Source organism: Magallana gigas, chromosome 5 (genome assembly GCF_963853765.1).
Source record: "Magallana gigas chromosome 5, xbMagGiga1.1, whole genome shotgun sequence".
In the NCBI taxonomy this organism is placed as follows: Eukaryota; Metazoa; Mollusca; class Bivalvia; order Ostreida; family Ostreidae; genus Magallana; species Magallana gigas.
Genome location: NC_088857.1, coordinates 3,165,107 through 3,187,320, shown reverse-complemented (window position 1 = coordinate 3,187,320; position 22,214 = coordinate 3,165,107). Strand labels below are relative to the sequence as shown.

Genomic DNA, 22,214 nt, shown 5'->3' with positions numbered 1-22,214 from the left:
TTTCTTCACGACTATTATGCATTTTGGTTTGAAAGTTTATCATTGAAATCTCTTATTGTCTTTCATTTTCAATCTAATTCAGACCATTTTAACAAGAGCTTGGGTTTTGGGTAATTGTGTAAAACAGAAATACGGGGGCTATCTATTCAATTGCTATTTGTTAAAATATCAATTAATTTGTTAAAATCAGTATATCTTTCTAATAAACAAATATATAAAAATAAAAACAGCTAAATCCTATTACCAAAACATTCAAAATATTATATTTTTATGAGTTTGTGTCCTTTAAACAATATTAATAGAGTTTCAGGTGACAGTTAGCTTCCCGTCGTCCGAGATTTCGCCAACGTTTTATAGCTGACCTATATATTTTCTATATATTAATCTTAATTTTCAATTCATTGCTTCAAAAACTTCTAAATCCTATGCACATTTTACATAAAAACAATATACTCTTGGATTAAGATCAATATATCAATTTTACTTATATGTAGTTCTCAAGGTACAGATTGGTCCCGTAACATTTTTCAACAACAAAACACACTAATGGCAGAGTTGCCAATCTCTGTTATTTATGTCTCTGCTATATGTGAACCCTCGTCTCCGTTATCGTAATTATATCCTCGGTCATTAATCCGTCAGGTCTATAAAACATAACATATATTCAAAATACCAAAAACGCGAAAAAAAAAACAACTTCAAAATCAAAAGATTTTCAACTGTACAAACTTTGTACGTCTCAGTACTTTCAGGACTTTGATTTTTTTAATCGCCATTTCAGGGAGATCGCGCATGCCCGCCCGACCGTCATCCAAATATAAACATTAGAGCACGTTATTATTTACACTATGGGTTTTTAGAAGCAAGCTGACTGTCAGAGCCACACACTTCGGGAATTTTGTGAATTTTCAATAAATATGGGTTTACTGTCCGAGGGCTCTCCACTGGACTGGCCGGAAACGAAAGCCAAGGCAGATCACGTGCGGAAACATGGCATCAAGCAATTTATCAATCTGTACCACAAACTGCAGGACAGAACCAAAGATGTCCTTTACTGGGGTGACGAGGTAAGAATGGATGGTCAGAAAGGGCCCAGACAACTCTGTGATGATATGCAACTCGGTATGACAAGCCTTTTGGGGATGTCATGTTCATAATAGGACACGATGTTATAGCTATAGGTGTGCCAGGACGTTAACCATTGATTGGGCTAAGAAATGGAACATGAAATCTATGGGTGTATTCAGGTGTCAGCCAGTTAGGTGTAATGAAAGGTATCGGGTGTTCAAGTTAGAGTAATTCTAAATGGCTGAAAAGTTCTGGTCTAATTGAACAAATATATCCAGATATTACTGGATCAGTCTGAGATAGACAATCATCAGCACCATGCTATGCTATGTGTGTTATTGATATTTTTATGTTTACTGAATTCCTGCTTCTAGACGGGTAGTTTTGTCCCAGACCTTGTATAAAAGAGCCGTGTTATCAGGCATTGACCCCATCAATCAAATCAGGTGTCTAAATAAATAAGTAAATAAATAGATAGATAAACTCTGTATGACTTGAATTATATTTGATCTTTTTAAACACCGATTCCTATGTTTTGTGTGCATTATTTGCATCTAAGATGATTTATTCCTCACCCGATTTGATGCCCCTTATGGAATATACAGACCATGTATTAACTGTATTAATTTAAGTCAACTACAATTAATAAACCATGTAACACATAACGTTAATATGTCAGTGGTAGGCCTGTTTTTTTACTACACCTCACACAATATTTTTTTTAACACTCTCATTAGCCGTGTCATTTGCAATGTAAAACAACAACCCCTTCCTCCCCCCCCCCCCCCCCCCCCCCCCCGACTTTTTTATTAGTACTTTGTCGTATGTTTTATGTTTTTCCACCTGATGTGATTAATGTGGAGCTCTTCCAAAACAGACAGTACATATTAAGCAAAACATGATGTGGTTTGGACACACAGGAACAAGAGTTATCTTGTGGGATTTTCCTCTCGCACCATTGATAAAATGCTGGATTTGTGAGCCTGAGGACCTGGGTTCAATCCCCAATGGCAAATCAGGTCTCTGAAACTTGTTTTCACTGTGCAAAGATGACTGGTTTTTTTGTCATTATGTTTAGAGTCCAACTTAACTAATCTTGCATTTTTAAAAAAAATTATTTATTTTAAAATAAACAAAATCTCAGAAAATGATCAATTTTTAACATCAGGAATTTGTAGTAATATATATTAATCTGATGTAGGTGTATAAAGTACCGGCATTATAATTAAATCCACAGGCAGCAGACCCTGGTTCTAACTGTTAGACAGTGGACCTAATCCCATCAAAAGACCTGAACTTGTCCTTACAGATATCAATTCAGTTTTTAAATGCTGTATTTTTCATTTCTATAATGAAAGGGTTAAAGTTTCTCACAATGGAGGAGATAATAAACCAATAATGGAAATACCCGTAGTAGTTGAAAGTCACTCTGAAATGAAATCTGATTAATTTTATAAGTTAAGCCTGCCAAGACGTGCTTTGACCAGTACAAAAATGTTAACACCAAAGGAACATAACAGTTTGAACTTAATACCTAATATTTTGTCATATGTCAGGTCAATCTTATTACGTGCAATAATATATGAGGAAACAATCGAAGCATCTGAGATAGTCCGTGGTCATTTGTCCAGCCAGGGACGTATATACATCCCTGGTCCAGCAGGCTTAATTAGAGGCTATCTCAGGAATGTGATGTGTTTTGAGAATATCTAGGAAACATCTGAGTCTTAAGTTTTTGGAAGCTGTCTTACATTCAGGTGAATAACCCCCCCCCCCTCTGCTTTGGAATTGTTGTACCGTACAAGTGTATCATGGTTTCATGGTTTAATGACTTTAATTATGTAGTTGTAGGTAAGGAGTGTAAATCCCAAACTAAATTAAGTCAACCAGTGTAATAGCAAGGGGGCAAAAAAATACCATACTCATTAAAGTAGTAGGTGGGGTAGAAAATCCTTGTATGATTTTTTTGTCGATGATTATGGTTAATTTTCGTAATTACAGCTTTATATATTATGTTTGTGTGATTGTGTCACTTGTACTATTTATATATATATATATATATTACCACAATATGGCATTTTCATGCCAGTTTCTCTCTATAATTATCTACATTCAGTCAGGCTCGACGGTCAAGAAATTTTATCATCTATCTTAATACTGTTTGACACAGCATTCACAAGGTGCAGTACTCGGCCTACCAAATTTAGATATTCTTAGAACATATTTGCTACATGTCATCATATTAATGTTCTAGAACTTAACTTTCTGTGTCCCTATAGGTGTCCTTATACTTCAAATAAATACACCAACGCAAAGTTCTGCCTGTGAGATTGAGAGTTGAATGGCCTATTAAAACAGTGATTTAAAGTCCAAGAGTAGTACCGTATTGAAAAGATACTACCGTAATACTAGTAGCTGTTGAGACGTCTTTTTGATCTTTTCATGTTTTCCTTTAGAATTCTCTAGCATTATAATTATAAAATCCAACATTAGGATTGAGAAAAAGAAAGTCTGAAGTCACGCTTATTTCAGTTCAATTGTTGTCCACGTCATTTGCTATCATCTGTTAAACGTAAAATATCAATCCGAGATGAAGAGCAGATCAGCTTTGGGTCATTTATATTTCAGATTGTTAATTAAAAGCAAAAATCCTTACAAGTACGTGTTCAATTTCAGTTTTATTTCACTTGATGTGTAATGATATACATGTACATGTACAGTTAAACTTTGATATCTTGAACACTGATATCTTGTTAACAATGTGGATATGTGAAAGTGATTTGTACAGTAAGTCCCAACCACTTATTTTTTAAGTATTTTACCCTCAATATCTAAAATACTGGGATATCTCGAAGTTTTAACCAGTCCCATCTAGTTCAAGATAAGAAATTTTGACTGTATACAAATATCTTTCAAATTCTAGCCATATATATATTTAAATTGCAATACTGCAAGATAATAAAATTATATCATAATAATCATTGACAACTTAATAGAGAAATGCATGGAAAAGTTGTTATCCCCAAAGTTAAAAGTTCAAAGGTTGGTTTATGATCTATTAATTAGATTAATTAGAAAACTCAGCATCCCCACACCCTTGATGTAGAAAAATAATGTTCTATCCTGATACGAGATCAATCACCAAAGTTCAAGGTCACATCACGAACAAGGCACCTATTAGAAGAGAGCTCCTTTGGGGATATTGCTCCTACAAATTATCTGATTAACAATGAAGTAATGTTTACAGATTTGCTCCAAGTTTTTGCTGGCTTGAACTGTCAAATTGCGTGTTGTAGATAGAGTATATGTTGGTCAAACTGAACAATGAGCAGAAGAAAGCCCAGCTGGCCCTGTGTGCTGAACCTATCCTGAAGACACTACAGAAGGCGGAGAACGACAACCCCAAGTAAGAACCACGATCCACCACCATACACACACGATCCACCGCTGTACACACACAATCCACCACCATACACACACAATCCACCACCATACACATGATCCACCACCATACATGCATGATCGACCACCATGCACACACGATCCACCACCATACACATGATTCACCACCAAACATTCATGATCCACCACCATGCACACACGATCCACCACCATACACATGATCCACCACCATACATGCATGATCCACCACCATACACACACAATCCACCACCATAGACATGATCCACCACCATACATGCATGATCCACCGACATACACACACGATCCACCACCATACACACAGGATCCACCACCGTACACACACGATCCTCCACCATACACTCATGATCCACCACCATACACACACAATCCACCACAATACACACATGATCCACCACCATACACACACGATCCTCCACCATACACACACGATCCACTACCATACACACAGGATCCACTACCGTACACACACGATCCACCACCATACACACACGATCCAACACCATACACACACTATCCACCGCCATACACACACTATTCACCACCACACATACTTGTACCACCACCATACACACACAATCCACCACCATACACACACGATCCACCACCGTACACACATGATCCACCACCATACACACACGATCCACTACCATACACACAAGATCCACCACCATACACACACAATCCAACACCATACACACACTATCCACCACCATACACACACGATCCAACACCAAACATACTTGTACCACCACCATACACACACAATCCACCACCATTCACATGATCCACCATCATACATGCATGATCCACCACCAGCACACACGATCCACCACCATATACATGATCCACCACCATACATGCATGATCCACCACCATACACACACAATTCACCACCAAAGACATGATCCACCACCATACATGCATGATCCACCACCATGCACACATGATCCACCACCATACACACACGATCCACCACCATACACACACAATCCTCCACCGTACACACACAATCCACCACCATACACACACGATCCACCACCCTACACACACGATCCTCCACCATACACACACGATCCAACACCATACACACACTGGGTGCGTTCAGAGTATTTCCAGTGGTACCAATACCTGTTTGCCAATGGTAACAATTGATGCCACTGGTGCAATTGGACCCATATGTACTCTGAACGAGTTTTGGGGTACAAAAAGTGGGAAATTTACCAATGTTAACAATGGTACCTTTGGTGTACCATTGTTAACACTGGTTGATTATTTAGCGCAAAATGTCAAACCAAGATGCAATATTTTTGCCTCGTTGATCATTTTGTACATTCAGAAATATTATTTGTGTACAGTAAAGTATTTTTTCTTAAATTTTTTTTCTCCTGCAAAAAAACGTGTGTAGATTTTTGAAAAACATGGCTAAAATAAGTCATTATCATATGAGATTACTTTACTATCATATACACCCGATGATTTTTATACCGGTTGTCCAGCCAGGGACACATTAGAAAGTAAATTAAATGCTATGGTTATTGCCAATAACAATCTAAAGGGTCCTACCCCTAATGTAAAAATAAAAAAACTGTTGGTGTTTTGTGGAAACTCTATTTGAGAGCTTACGATGTATGGCTGATCGGTTTTAGAACATCTATAAAAGAAAGTTTTTTATAGAATATATTTTCTTCCTTGAAAAATATTGAGGCCGAATAGATACTGGCACTGTACCAGTTATCGGCTATAATTTTACGTTTTCTTTTCGTGTTTCCTTATTTCTTGATATATTTGAATAAAACTTGACATACTTTGAATGGTGAACTCCTTATTTATCCATCGTTAGATTATATCATCATTTAGAACCCAAACATATTGTTTTTGTGCTATTTAGCACGCTCCGAATTTGCCGAGTTTTTACGATTTACTGTACCAGTTATCGGCCTCGTGATAATAACCCAGTAAAATTCCTTTACATGTTGATTTCATATTCTGCAAAGTGAAAATTGAATTATGTCAATTGCAGGGTCAGCCTATAGGTCGTGGGGTTATTATACATAAACAAAACTCATAAAATTATCTGTTTATCGTCATACGGTAATACATAAAAACGTATGCTGTTCAATACATAATTGTGCAATTAGGCGTTCAACTGCACCATGAATCCTTCAGAATTTAGTAAATTCCTATTGTTGAGAAATTTAATATGCATTGATATTATATGTCAAATCAAAGAAGGGATATAAAACGTATCACAAAGAGGTCATATTCTATTTTTAACTTATTACGTCACTTTCCCCACAGCTGAAAGTGCAAAGATGTAAATCAGCGGTAAACAATGATCGTTAAAGCTCATGTTTAAAACATATTCAAGAAAGTTTTCCAGCAAACTTACTTTTCTTTATTCGAAACAGACGACTGAATTAAAAAATCTCGGATAGTCGCATGCTATAAACCCGAACCCTCGGTTTGGCCGATAATTGGTCTTAGCCGATAACTGGTACAGTACCAGTAGCCTACATCATAGGCAAAAAATTGGAGAAAACTTTCTATTTCAAAATGATGCTTTAGATGTCATTCATATTCCAACCAATGTCCCCACTCACCTGCAACTTGCCTACATATACGGAATGAAATTTTATTCAGTTGTACTTATGGCATGTTACAATGCTTATAAGAAATTGTTCAGCTACAACAAGATTTCAGGCGGAAAAGCCGTGAAAATAATCTGTTGCCTTTAATGCATACACAATATTCGCCATTTTTGTGACGTCATAAAAAAGTTACCATCGCTAACAGAGCTCTAGATCGTCTGCAGAAATGTCTACCTATGGTAAATTTTATCGGCAAACATTGGTACCGTTGGCATACCAATGGTACAAAAAATTACCAGTGGTAACTTTTGTCTGCCAACGGCATTACTCTGAACGCACCAACTATTCACCACCATACACACACTATTCACCACCACACATACTTGTACCACCACCATACACACACAATCCACCACCATACACACACAATCCACCACCATACACACACAATCCACCACCATACACACACAATCCACCACCATAGACATGATCCACCACCATACACACACTATCCACCACCATACACACACGATCCTCCACCATACACACAGGATCCACCACCGTACACACATGATCCACCACCATACACACAGGATCCAACACCATACACACACAATCCACCACCATACACACACGATCCACCACCGTATACACATGATCCACCACCATACACACATGATCCAACACCATACACACACTTTCCACCACCATAAACACACTATTCACCACCACACATACTTGTACCACCACCATACACACACAATCCACCACCATACACACACGATCCACCACCATACACACACAATCCACCACCTCACACACGATCCACCACCGTACACACACGATCCACTACCATACAGTGCCAGCAGTTGTTCCTTACAAGAATTACATGTGAACATTTTTCAACACATTTAATAAGAATTTCCCAATATTTTGATAGAGAATAAATCATATGAATTAATGTTCATTGTCACATGCATGGTACTTGGTTTTGTATTTTCTTGCATAAAAATAAAGCTTTATAAAAAAAAAAAAAAATTAATGAAATTTATATGGAACTTCGTGATAATATTTTTGTTTGGAGATTCATGTTGAATGCGTTTCTCCACATGAATTTCATGTAAGACACAACTGTACAGTATAAAATAATATCCATTCACAAAAAGCTGATAAATGTCAGTTGTATTCAATCATTCAAGCTGATAGATGTCACAACACAGGCACTCTGCTATGGTTCTCAGTACTCCATCAATTGTGTCAGAAAAAAAACTATGTTATTACCTCCAAATCTCAAGGTTAGAAATATTTTTGGTAACAACTAAGTGGAAGATCATCAGATTTCGTAGTATACACAAGCTGTGCTGACTTACAACTTTTAAAGAGTTTACGGATGCTAAAATTTTAAGATATAAAACAATTACGGTCCGGTACTCTCTGTGCATTATTCTTGTCCTGTATTTGATCATCTCTTTCCTCTTTCATTGTTTAGAAGTTAAAGTTTTAACATGGGAAGAATGAAAATGTAAACTTCTTTAATTGAATGTGTTTCCCATCTATATGAGACAAAAGGTTTGAATAACATAAGTTACTGATCTAGATTTCAATGACAGACAATTGGCGAAGCAAAAAAAGAAATTGTGACTAGCATACAAATGAGAGAGGAGAAATGCTTTATCTACTCCAAAGCTTAAATGTGTGTGTGACATTCTTAGCTGTTAAATGGAGGGATTGTAGTGATCTCAAATTGTGATGAATCACTGTGACACAGCACATCTCAGAGAAACAGAGTGAGAGAGAGACTCAGAGAGAGAGAGAGAGAGAGAGAGAGAGAGAGAGAGAGAGAGAGAGAGAAGGGAAGGAGAGTTTCCATTGAGTTCAAGATTAATCAGAATTCTCTTCCCATTAGTTGATTTTCATTATCTTCACGTTAAATTATTTCTTTGTTGAACAATATAGACACACCCTTACTAAATGTTGCATCCCTAAAAGCGTAAAAGGATTTACCTTTCCTGTTTCGGTTATGAAGTGATTTGTATTTTTCTATTAAATGTGTCTCTTGTAGCAAAATAATTCCAGTGTTACATTTTTTAGACCATGAGTAGATTTTTTTCTGTGTCTCAGGAGTGTTTAACTCCCTTACATTAGCTGAAATAAATTTCTTATTTTTCCATTTAATGGTTAATCAATATTATTTCATATAGCTAATGTTGATGACAGATCAAGGTTAGGCAGCTGATCAGTAAAAGCCTTCAAAGGCTGAAGGTCAAAACTAGCACAGCATCATGTGACAATATAAAACTTTTGCAATTTTTTTGGATGTTTTGGATATTTGATTCCCTGGCTGTATTGCAGGAACCATCCCACAACATGGAGACCCGAGTATGCCAATTATATGGTGGAGGGCACCCCCGGGAAACCTTACGGAGGAATGATGGCTCATTTCAATGTAGTCGAGTCCAACATGAGACTCAGGTAAGGAACCCGAGAGATACCCTAGGGAAAGAGATGGCTCACTTCATTGTAGTCGAGTCCAATCATGAACAACGAAAAATTGTTTTTGAAAACTTGAACCCTAAGTAAATTTATAGGTATTCATTATGCAAGGCAAAACGAGTTCGTAATGTACAGTATTATATGAAATGGGATATATAAGTGCGTGTTAATTTGATATGAATCAGAAGAGGATTGTTGCATAATAGGCATTCTGTCATAGATTTTATCAAAGAAGATACATGTATCTTGCAGGGACACTATTTCAGATTTTGGTTTCCTTTTACATCTAAATCTTATTTTAAATTTTTTGTTGTTGGTTACAAATTTTAGAATTGATTCATTTTTTGTCTGTGCAGGAGAGAGGAAATTCAGAAATGGTGTGGGAAGGACATAGTCCCTCTGTGTCTGACTTCTTTTCCCAGGTAGGAATTTGTGTCTGACCTCTTTTTTTAGGTAAGATATTTCTGTCCCTTTGGGACTGTAGGTTCCTTCAAAAGGACACTGCTCCAGAAAAATGTTATTTACCTTTTAATATAAACATGTTGGAGATTTCTGAGTGTACATGTATTAACATGGACTTATTGATTTTCTTTTTTTTTTTTTGGATTCAAGAACTGGAAGTCCTGGATTCACTGACCCGGAACATCCACCCACACCCTCTGATGGAGCCTCCCACTCACTCTTTTATCCGGATCAGGCCATCTTCCCCGGACATCCACGATTTAAGTAAAAACTTAATAATTCATTTTCCCTGGAAACGCAAGATATTTATAAGTTAAAATCTCAAACCCATGTTTTTACTAGACACCCAAGATTTAGCATTCACTCTGTTTGTTAACAAATTTGACCTTCAAAGTTAAAGTGCTGTTGATTTAAATTTCAAATCATAGTGTGTACATGTATGACTGTAATATATAATGTCATCAGTACCTATTGTATATTTATTTTTATTTTTTAGAACATTAACCAGAAATATTCGTCAGAGAAGGAATAAAAAAGTAGCAATAAACATTCCAGGTGATTCTCAATTCTACTTGATTTTATACTTAGTCAATAAGTGAATCCATTGTTTGTGTAGAACGCTGTCCAATCCGAGTCAGTGTAGTGTTTGTAACAGACCTGGGGGGGATTGCACCTACACTGTTGACCTTAATATTAACTTTCTCTTGTGTGGAGTAAACATTGGACTCCAAGGATTAAGTAGTCAAGCTACCAATACATGTATCTCACCAGTTTAACTGTTAAAGGTATCAACACTACTGAGTGAATTTCAAGGGTCATAACTCTTATAGTCCTGGTATATTTCTATTTTGATTTTTTTCATGTGTCACTGCAGTTTGACCAGGAATAATGGGCAGTCTTCCTCTGATTGTCTTCCAATTTTTATCAGTAGTCAATTAAGCTTGACATGAATTGATAATACTTACAGAAGGGTAAATTGTAATTTAAATATTAGGTGGTATGGGACACCTCCATATTGTGACGTACCTCTAATCGAAATAAACAAAGTCAAGTATAATTTTATAAATTTTTTCTTTTCTGAAAAAGTTACTTAACAGCATAGCACAATGGGTTAGAGTGTAAACAAATAAACAATTATTACAAAATAATATTTAAGTCATGAGTTCAAATCCAGCTGGGGCGTTTGTAAATTTACCCTTGCAAAAAACCTTCAAATTTTTTGGTCATAAATTGTAAAATTAAATATTTTAAGACGTTGAAGTATTTTGACAACAATGTACTTTTAACCACATTAATATTGACAGGTGTCCTATACCATCTTAAATCACACAAGGTGTTAGCTAGATTCTTGGTATTATTTCTCCAAAATGGATCAATACTTATCACATCCTGCAAATCAGTACCATTTTTGTACGTACTGTTACGCTATTTGAGCATAGTATAAGGATTATTTTCCGTTTATTTCTCCAAATTTATGATGCAAACATTACTTTTTCTAAATGTAGTTGGACAGAAATATAGATTAAATATTAAATCAGATAACTTTTTAGATATTTCTGTCTGTTCTCTAACTTTCCATGCTCTCTCTGACAGTGTACAAGGACAAGAACACAAGGTCGCCCTACCTGGACGACTTCCAGGCCCTGGGGGATGATGGAGAGGCTCGGGCGGGGGCTAAGCCTGACCACATTTACATGGACTGTATGGGCTTTGGGATGGGCTGTAGCTGTCTTCAAGTCACGTTCCAGGCCTGTAACATCACCGAGGCCCGGACACTGTACGACGAGCTGGCCCCACTCTGCCCTATCATGGTAGGAGTTGTCCCCCTTTAAACTCATTTTTCCAGCAACTGCTAATTGAAAAATCTTCTATTGACACCTTGTTTTGTATTCAGTCATACATGTAATTTGAAAATGAGCTATTTTGTTCCTATTTTTAATGGAAAATTGTTGTTTTATTCAAGGAATAAGGAATTATTCTCTGAGTATCTCTGGGGTGATCAAATATGGTCGGGAGTCATCAAATCCAATATAAATCCTGAATGGCTTTATGATAAATATGGTCACGCCCGACCGTATTTGATCATTTCAAAATATTCAAAGAATGATTCCTTATTAATACTTATATTTATTAAATTTACAGCCATTGTAAGAATGAATATTAAGGAGGCTGGGTGGTCGTCCGTAAATTCTGAAATCTGATTTGTTTGGCTATAAACTATAATTAGGGCCCCGCAAGGATTTGCGGGTGCCCTATAGTAATCACTCTGTCCGTCCGTCCTTCTGTCCGTCCGTCCGTCTGTCACTCTTCTGTCCACAAATTTTCTTTTTTTTTCTAATAACTTTTTTCATGGTTGCCCAATCAAGTTCAAATTTGGTATGGTAGTTCAGTAGGCAGAAATACATATTTTGATGCTAAGTTTGGTTCTCTATGTCTTCTGGTTTGGAGCTGGGGTGGTGGGGTAAATTCCTTAACTATGCATAATGATAATGGGCAAAGAGAGATAACTGCTGAGAATGTTACCATTGTATACAGTATTTGGAAGGCTGTGCAATATTTGTCCTTTGGGATTAATTAACCTTCCACAGGAAGAAAATCATTGAGATTAATTACTGCACTACCTGTGTCTTCAAAATGAACTTTGTATTGAAGTTAAGGTTAATTTTGAATGATGTATAGTATTGTGTACATTCTTAGAAATATGGATTTAAAATATATAATATTCATACTTTATTTTGGTTAAAATACCGTACACAATGATTTATGAAATTTTATTGAATTCTAAAATCAAAATATATATTAAGATATCCTTTTTCACTATTTTATTTTTTAATTATTAATTTTATTTTTTTCTGCCTTTATGCTGTTAATTTTAACAGGTAATCAGATAATAACCCCATTCTGTCATTTCTGAAAAAAAAATCTTATTGTAAATTTAGAAGAAAAGGATGAGAGAGCAGAACAATTAATCCCCTGGGATTAATTATCTTGCCTGCTGCAGAAAATTTAGAGGCTTATCTCTATCTGTCATATGAAGATTAATGAACACCTTTGTCTGCAACTGATGTTTGTTTTGAAGTTGAGGTCAACCCTGGGTGATACAATGTATTTGCATTCACTGAAGGCTTGCATTTTATAAAACACCTGTTTAAATCTTTTTTAAATACACATTTCATTTAGTTTTTTTTACAAGACATGAGGTTATCCCTGTTTTATGCAGATACAAGGTTACTATTTTGAGTTTTTGGACATTCGGGAATTATCTTGAAATTTTAAAAATACAGTTCTTACTTATAATTTTCATTTCTTTTTTTTACCACCTTATATATATTGCAGTTCTTTACATCTTATGCCGGGCATTTATTTTTCATCATTGTTAATATAAAGAGGATGGAATTCAAAGTTTTTTTCACTTCTCTATATTAATTGTCATAGCGGGGCCCTTCCTGACTGGTCAGTTTTCTAGTTTAGTAAAGGAAAAAATGGCATAATTTAATAAGCTTTGAAATTTGAATATTTTGCTGTACCTTCTTATAAGTATTTTCTGCCACAACCATCGAATGCTCTTGAAATAGTCATTGATGAAATGTATTGGCCTCTACATTAGAAAATCGATTTGTGTTATTTCAGTCAAAGACACTGGAAAATGTAAATATAAGTACTTGTAACTTAAAGACATTATTTGCTGGCTCACTTGATTTGGATGGTTGAATAAAAAACCATGTTCTCTCAGTTTTTTTCTAGTTTGATGAAATACGATTTGTTTACAGCTGGCCCTTAGTGCTGCTGCTCCTATATTCCGCGGCCATCTTGCTGATATTGATGCGAGGTGGACAGTTATATCTCAGTCTGTTGACGATCGGACGGACGAGGAGAGAGGAGAGAAGGTATGTCGTCAACAGCATGTCAGCCTCTGAACTTTTCGAAAACCAGTTAATGTGATTTATTACAAAATGGAGTTCATACCGATAATTATATCCTTAGCATTGCATGGAGAGATCAAGTTTTATCAATTGATAAATTCTGTTCTATCTCTTTGTCGTATTGTAGATTCTTTGGAACAATGTAACATTTGATAATTTAATTTTGGATGAAAAAAAAAATTAATATTTTCAATATGCACATTGTAGTTTGATGCTAAAAATCTGTTTAAAAAGTTTGGATATTTGTCATCTTCTCAAGCCACGGGTTTTGTGTCCATTCTATTTCCACAAATAATACTGTGGAAATAGAATGGACACAAAACCCGTGGCTTGAGACGATGGATATTTGTGTGAGGGAAGTTTTGGTAATGCATAATGAATTATAAATGCCTTGTACCATGGTTCATGATGCTTTCAGTAATGTTCTGATTTTTAAGTTTGATGATTTTCACTGTTACTTCTGTTTCAGCCTTTAAAAGAGAACAAGTTTGTGATCAATAAATCCCGCTACGACTCGATCGACAGTTACCTTTCGCCCTGTTACCGATGTTGTAATGACCTTGACCTTGTTTATGATCATGACATCTACAAGGAACTCATCGCAGCCAGTAAGAAATCTTTATACAGTGGAGCCTCAGTTATCTGGACGCTTTCGTTCCCAAGTACAATCGTCCGGATAGGTGAAGCGTCCGGATATCTGAAATATGTCTTATTGTTGTCATGAATGATAATGTATTAGTATACAATGGCTCCCAGGGTTGATACTAGGTTTTTTTTGCATTTCGTACCATATAGCAACACATGCTAGAGTTGTCTGTTGATATGAACGTTTTTAAGAGATAAAGAACTCTGCTTTATTTTAGCATTTTATTATGAAATATTAACCGGACAATAATGACAACCGAATCTATCTAAATTCTTTGTGTCCAAGTGTGATATGTGTGTGATACTCTGTTGTTCGCAATTTTTCAATTTTTGAAAGTGCTTTGGGAAGTCAGTGTGTTTATGCAAGCTACTCATGAGGGTCTAGCACGTAAAAAAGGTGTGAAACTTAATTGCAGGGGCAATCTTTTGTACTGAGTAGGGTATCATTAAAATTTGCCGTCCGGTTAAATGAAGCAAGATTAGTAGTAAATTAGTGTTTTGTGGTAATAACAGACCGTCCGGATCCGGAACACGAAATTCCGGATAAATGAGACAAAATAACGTATAAAAAATCTGTTCCCAAATAAAATCGTCCGTAAACTGAAGCGTCCGGTTATCTGGCGTCCGGATATCTGAGGCCCCACTGTATATTATTAGTATTTAGGCCATGCATGAACTTGCCTGGGTCCTACTGTAAATTCCTTATATTACGCGAGTACTAAATTCCGCAATTCCACTGTTTTCTATCAAATCGCGAGAATATAAATGGCGATCACCAATTTTTTTGTTATGATTTCTTATAATTCAAAATTTCTGAAAAATAAAAGTGAGATTTTAAAGTCTGTGAGGTTTGCTTCTCGCGATTTTATGTGGAAATAAATTCCTCACTTTTAATGAGGAATCTACAGTATTTTCATTATAAGTCTATACACCTGTTCAGCTTTCTGATTGGTTTCTTGTTTGTTTTTTTGTTACAGACGTAGATGTACATGTAGAAAAATTTGTTTTATCTATTCTTCATTGTGTGAGCAAACCCTTTATTAATCTGTTACACAGGTTAGGGTTTTATTGTCCATGATTATCATACAAAACTGATCATGGTTTTGTTGTTTATAACAGATGTCGACGAGCCTCTCTCCAAACACATCGCTCACTTGTTCATCAGAGACCCTGTCTCACTGTTCAGTGAAAAAGTCAACCAGGATGACGAAAAAGATACAGACCACTTTGAGGTATGTAAGAATGACATATAAATTTAAAATCAATTCATTTATGTATAATTGAGGAAGAAGGGGGCAGAGACCTGTTTATCTTGCTTCTAGTATACTGTGGAATCATTAAAATTCATTAGGGCCAATTTTTGTGGATTGCTTAAAATTTACAGGTTCGTGGAGACGTAATTTTGTATATTCTCTTTTACATACAAAAGGAAATATGACTTTATAACCCTAATTAATTCATTTGTGGAGGATGTTAATTCGTGGATGAGAGGTACCCACAAATTCCATGATATTTGAGCCACCATTTGAGAAATCTAATGATTCCGTGGTATATTTCTGCATTACAGGCTGATCAGTATGACCCTTTATCAAAATTTTATCCTCCAAGGGAAAAAGGAAACCTAACCCGATTGTTTGTGGTGTTTTCTTTCACAGAATATCCAGTCCACTAATTGGCAGACCATGAGGTTTAAACCCCCTCCCCCCAACAGTAACATCGGATGGAGGGTGGAATTCAGACCAATGGAGGTAAATTTTTTATCAGACAGCATTTAGGATGACCAAGCAATGTTTCTGTAAAAGGTTTATGATCTTGAAATAGGTTACCTGGCCCCGTAAGCATGTTCAGTTATCATACTTTGAGGATGTCAATACTGTGTGATACTCTTTACTCTCTATATGTCATTGATATATGGTTATACTCTATGATATTTAGTGATACTCTGTGATATATGGTGATACTCTATGATATATGGTTATACTCTATGTTATATAGTGATGCTCTATGGTATATGGTGATACTCTACGATATATGGTGATACTCTTTGATATATGGTGATACTCTATGATATATAGTGATACTCTATGGTATATGGTGATACTCTATGATATATGGTGATACTCTATTTTATATGGTGATACTCTATGATATATGGTGATACTCTATGATACATAGTGATACCCTATGATATATGGTGATACTCTATGATATATAGTGATACTCTATGGTATATGGTGATACTCTATGATACATGGTGATACTCTATGATATATGGTGATACTCTATGATATATGGTGATACTCTATGGTATATGGTGATACTCTATGATATATGGTGATACTCTATGATATATAGTGATACTCTATGATATATGGTGATACTCTTTGATATATGGTTATACTCTATGATATATGGTGATACTCTATGATATATGGTGATACTCTATGATATATGGTGATACTTTATGATAAATAGTGATACTCTATGATACATGGTGTATCATACATGGTGTACATATCAAAGGGGTGATGCTCTATTAAATACTTCTGGTCCAAACTATTTTTGACACAGCCCCTTGCTTTAACGCTTCAGTGACCTATTTTTGAAGATTTGGTAGTACTTTCAACATAGCTATATCCACTACAAAAATTGATATAAAATGAATTTTGTCAAAGATCTAAATTACAAATATGAATGAAAGCACATAACTGCATAGCATAGGTGTGGGAACCTGTGGGCTGTTGGGGGGGGGGGGGGGGGCAGGGCTTATTCCCCCCCCCCCCCCCACTTTTTTGGCAAAGTTATACATAACTGTAACCAAAAGACCCTTTTACTTGTTTGTCAAGATTTTTGATAAGTTTAGCCCCCTTCCAACTTTCAATTTGCTTTGTGAAGTTTAATTAACTGCAAATTACGTTAACTATTAAGGAGTTCATCCTGACGACGCGATGAAAACAGAACGCTCTGGTTGTAATTATATACAAGAACTTACCGAAATAATGTTTCATGAGACTTTTATTCCACCACCAGTAAGCATCCATATTCAGTATTTTCAATTTCAAATCATTATGCTAGTGTTTGTTTTATAAAACATCACCAACTGTTGCTTGTTCAGGTCAATTCAAACTAACGAGCATTTGCAACTTTGTGTATGTCAATAAACTTGGTTAATCAAGTCTTCTGATCAGTATTTCCATTTTATCAAGTAAATGAGCTGTAAGAAAAATTATTTAGAGCTAAAAAATTATTTCAAGGTTTATTTCAGTGAAACTTTACATTTAAACAGTTAGATTTATCTCAGAAATGACGTAGTAAATTGTATTGTGCAAGGTCACAATAACCGCATAACACAGTGTTGTATCATCGTTTTAAATCTTTGAAAAATCAATTCTGGTCATATAAGGGACCGTCTCAAAAGCTTCATAATATAAATCAAATTGTATGACATAAATAGAACATCTATAATTGTGTGATTTTATATTTGCTTTATCCAACTCGTTGAAATGGTTATATTCGCTCTGCAAGCCTCACGATTATATACACCATTTCAACTCGTTGGATAAAGCAAATATAAAATCACACAATATAGATATCCTCTATATTCTTTATGATATATGCATGGTGATACTCTATGATATATGGTGATACTCTGATATATGTTGATACTCTATGATATATAACAGGTCCAGTTGTCTGACTTTGAGACAGATATGGTGATACTCTATGATATAAAGTAATACTGTATGATACATGTATATAACAGGTCCAGTTGTCTGACTTTGAGACAGATATGGTGATACTTTATGATATAAAGTAAAACTCTATGATATATAACAGGTCCAGTTGTCTGACTTTGAGACAGATATGGTGATACTCTATTATATAAGGTGATACTGTATGATATATAACAGGTCCAGTTGTCTGACTTTGAGACAGATATGGTGATACTCTATTATATAAGGTGATACTGTATGATATATAACAGGTCCAGTTGTCTGACTTTGAGACAGATATGGTGATACTCTATTATATAAGGTGATACTCTATGATATATAACAGGTCCAGTTGTCTGACTTTGAGACAGATATGGTGATACTCTATGATATAAAGTAATACTCTATGATATATAACAGGTCCAGTTGTCTGACTTTGAGACAGATATGGTGATACTCTATGATATAAAGTAATACTGTATGATATATAACAGGTCCAGTTGTCTGACTTTGAGACAGATATGGTGATACTCTATGATATATGGTGATACTCTATGATATATGGTGATACTCTATGATATAAAGTAATACTCTATGATATATAACAGGTCCAGTTGTCTGACTTTGAGAATGCAGCCTACACAGTGTTCATTGTCCTCCTGACTCGGGTCATCCTGACGTACGGTCTGAGCTTTGTGATCCCGATATCTAAGGTAAGTCACAGGTACAGAGGAATTAGGTGATCCCTATATCTAAGGTAAGTCTCACCTGTGGTACAGGTGCATACTATTCTTGCTGACGACAAGCATTACTACAAACCAACTTTCAAGAGATTTTTCAATTGCAAATGGCTGGTACATCTGAGGATATTTATTCTCCCCACAAAGCATTTTTGTACTTTATTTATTTATTTTCCCCACAAAACACTGTTATGATTTATGTGAGATGAAATCTTTTCTACTTCTATTCATATGATTTTTAGGTTGATGAAAACATGAAAACAGCTCACAATAAAGATGCAGTCCTCAATGACAAATTCTACTTCCGGAAAGAAATCTTCACAGGTCTGTACATATAACATGGCAGAGTTTTATACACGTGCTACTGACTGTATTTGTGTTGTATGGGTGAGGTAGACTCATTGCTGGCTATTATCTGTCCACAGACTGTACCCCCGAGGAGTTCACCAAGTGTATGCCCGAGTGCTGCTCAGAGTCCAAATGTCAGACCAAAACCGAGGACCAGTGTCAATTAATGACCATCGATGAAATCATCAACGGCAGCGTATGTAGAACCATTTGATTCAGATATAAGGTATTCAAGAGAATGAGTTAGTCCATGATCAGTAAGCATATGTGAGACTGACCATGGGTATCTGACAATGGTTAATGAGACTTTAAGTTCTTTGGCTCTGTCTGTAGGCTGACTTCCCTGGAATGATTCCTCTCATCAACCAATACCTAAACAGTATGGAGGATATGGATCTGGACGTGGACACCAGATGTACAATATCCAACTATCTCAACCTGATATCTCACCGAGCCTCAGGTAAATAAACTCATGTATTACAACCATATATACAATATCCAACTATCTCAACCTGATATCTCACCGAGCCTCAGGTAAATAAACTCATGTATTACAACCATATATACAATATCCAACTATCTCAACCTGATATCTCACCGAGCCTCAGGTAAATAAACTCATGTATAACAACCATATATACAATATCCAACTATCTCAACCTGATATCTCAACATGCCTCAGGTAAATAAACTCATGTATTACAACCAGATATACAATACCCAACTATCTCAACCTGATATCTCACCATGCCTCAGGTAAATAAACTCATGTGTTACAACCATATATACAATATCCAACTATCTCAACCTGATATCTCACCGAGCCTCAGGTAAATAAACTCATGTATTACAACCTTATATACAATATCCAACTATCTCAACCTGATATCTCACCGAGCCTCAGGTAAATAAACTCATGTATAACAACCAGATATACAATATCCAACTATCTCAACCTGATATCTCACCGTGCCTCAGGTAAATAAACTCATGTATTACAACCAGATATACAATATCCAACTATCTCATGTATTACAACCAGATATACAATATCCAACTATCTTAACCAGATATCTCACCAAGCCTCAGGTAAATAAACTCATGTATTACAACCAGATATACAATATCCAACTATCTTAACCAGATATCTCACCGAGCCTCAGGTAAATAAACTCATGTATAACAACCAGATATACAATATCCAACTATCTTAACCAGATATCTCACCAAGCCTCAGGTAAATAAACTCATGTATTACAACCAGATATACAATATCCAACTATCTCAACCTGATATTTCACCGTGCTTCAGGTAAATAAACTCATGTATTACATCCAGATATGAAAAATCCAATTATCTCAACCTGGTATCTCACCAAGCCTCAGGTAATTAGTCTCATGCATAACATTCAGAAGTACAATATTCAACTATCTCAACCTGATATCTTAAAAAGCCTAAGGTAAACAGAATCGTGTAAAATCACCATTGTTGTTGCCTTGAATGTATAATGAATAGACTAATTCACAATTTGCAAATAGTGTATTGAGTTGTTTCCCTTTGCGGTTCAACCCAAAGGTAAAAAGTAAAAAAACAACCTTCCCTTTTTCGTGCTACCAAATATTAGGGAATCCTATTGTGAAATCTTTTTAAAATTTAATTTAATCCTTCCATGTGTAGGTTGCTCCATCCTCAGGCGAAAGAACAGTCAAATAACAGAGTTACAAATCTCTAAACAACAGTCTAAAAAAAAAAATTTTACAACAGCCATTTGTTAGGTGTGGATTGGTCTATATACTAGTAATTTGATTCCCTTGATTTCATTGGTAGGTAAGTCGGAGACCACTGCCCGGTGGATGAGGAGATTTGTGCTGCACCACCCGGACTACAAACAGGACTCGGTGGTGTCTGATCGCATTAACTACGACCTGATGCAGGCCTGCATCGACCGCAGCAAGTGCTGCATATCTGCTACCAAGACCAACCTGACGATTCCTGAGGCCCTCATCAAGTCGGAGAACTATCTCAACAAGAAGAACCCGTTCACTTACACCAACACCATGCGGGAGGACATGGTCAACGGGGAGTAAGGAGCCACCCTCACTGACCACTCTCTGTCACCGACCACTCAGATCAGCCAATCAATGACTGCGGGTCGTCGGAAAAACTGTAGCATTGTTATACACAAAACTTGATAATTAAAAAGTGTTGAACTGTTAATGTAAGAAATCCTATTGATACAATCCCTGTTCTCTGTTATGGTGTTGACACAAAAAGGTTTGATTAATAGGTAATTAATATCACTGAAATGTCAGTTATTGGATCCAATTTTAATATTCTTCATTAGAGATTTTTTTATATGGAAATGTCTATATTTCAGTGAAAATTAAAGTACAATTATATAAATTGATAATCTTCATTATGTGTCATTTATTCTTTACTAACACGCGTGCAGTTAATAAAATGCGTACCAGCACGTTGCAACACCTCAAACCACTCCCATGCGAGTTACTTTTTATTTCTTTCCCATAGATTCTGTCTACAGGAACCGGTAGTTTTTGTAAGTATTTCCAAATCAAGACAAGAAACAAGTGACTGTTCTATCCATTTAAGTGAAAGACATCGTATATGATGCGTGAATTCAGAAAAAAATAACTGTTCTGTTTCTAATTGCTTAAATAAAGAAGCTTGCCTAGGCATTAGCCAATTCCCCAAGCTGAATGTAGTTGCAGACATCTTCTTATCAATACTCAATAGGGTAAATTTATTAAAGGCCCTCCTAAAATTGACTTG

At 35.8% G+C, this 22,214-nt stretch overlaps 1 protein-coding gene across 1 annotated transcript; it reads left to right on the top strand.

Annotated features, from left to right (window-relative positions):
- Nucleotides 1-785: 785 nt before the first annotated feature.
- LOC105337379 (glutamate--cysteine ligase catalytic subunit) lies at nucleotides 786-21,840 on the top strand. The gene is made up of 16 exons (XM_011442085.4): nucleotides 786-1,067; nucleotides 4,365-4,474; nucleotides 9,453-9,572; nucleotides 9,950-10,015; nucleotides 10,206-10,319; nucleotides 10,552-10,610; nucleotides 11,649-11,866; nucleotides 13,826-13,942; nucleotides 14,448-14,586; nucleotides 15,743-15,855; nucleotides 16,279-16,371; nucleotides 18,945-19,049; nucleotides 19,319-19,400; nucleotides 19,502-19,620; nucleotides 19,758-19,884; nucleotides 21,252-21,840. Exons 1-16 carry the CDS (start codon nucleotides 918-920, stop codon nucleotides 21,509-21,511), a joined length of 1,992 nt encoding a protein of 663 aa, XP_011440387.3. The 5' UTR covers nucleotides 786-917; the 3' UTR covers nucleotides 21,512-21,840.
- Nucleotides 21,841-22,214: the final 374 nt, after the last annotated feature.

What these genes read in the sequence shown, in the direction of transcription:
- LOC105337379 (XM_011442085.4), top strand. Translation starts at nt 918, where the DNA reads ATGGGTTTACTGTCCGAGGGCTCTCCACTGGACTGGCCGGAAACGAAA. An exon ending in TTGTGATCCCGATATCTAAG is followed by an intron (nt 19,050 to 19,318) that starts GTAAGTCACAGG and finishes TATGATTTTTAG; the next exon opens with GTTGATGAAAACATGAAAAC. An exon ending in ATGAAATCATCAACGGCAGC is followed by an intron (nt 19,621 to 19,757) that starts GTATGTAGAACC and finishes CTCTGTCTGTAG; the next exon opens with GCTGACTTCCCTGGAATGAT.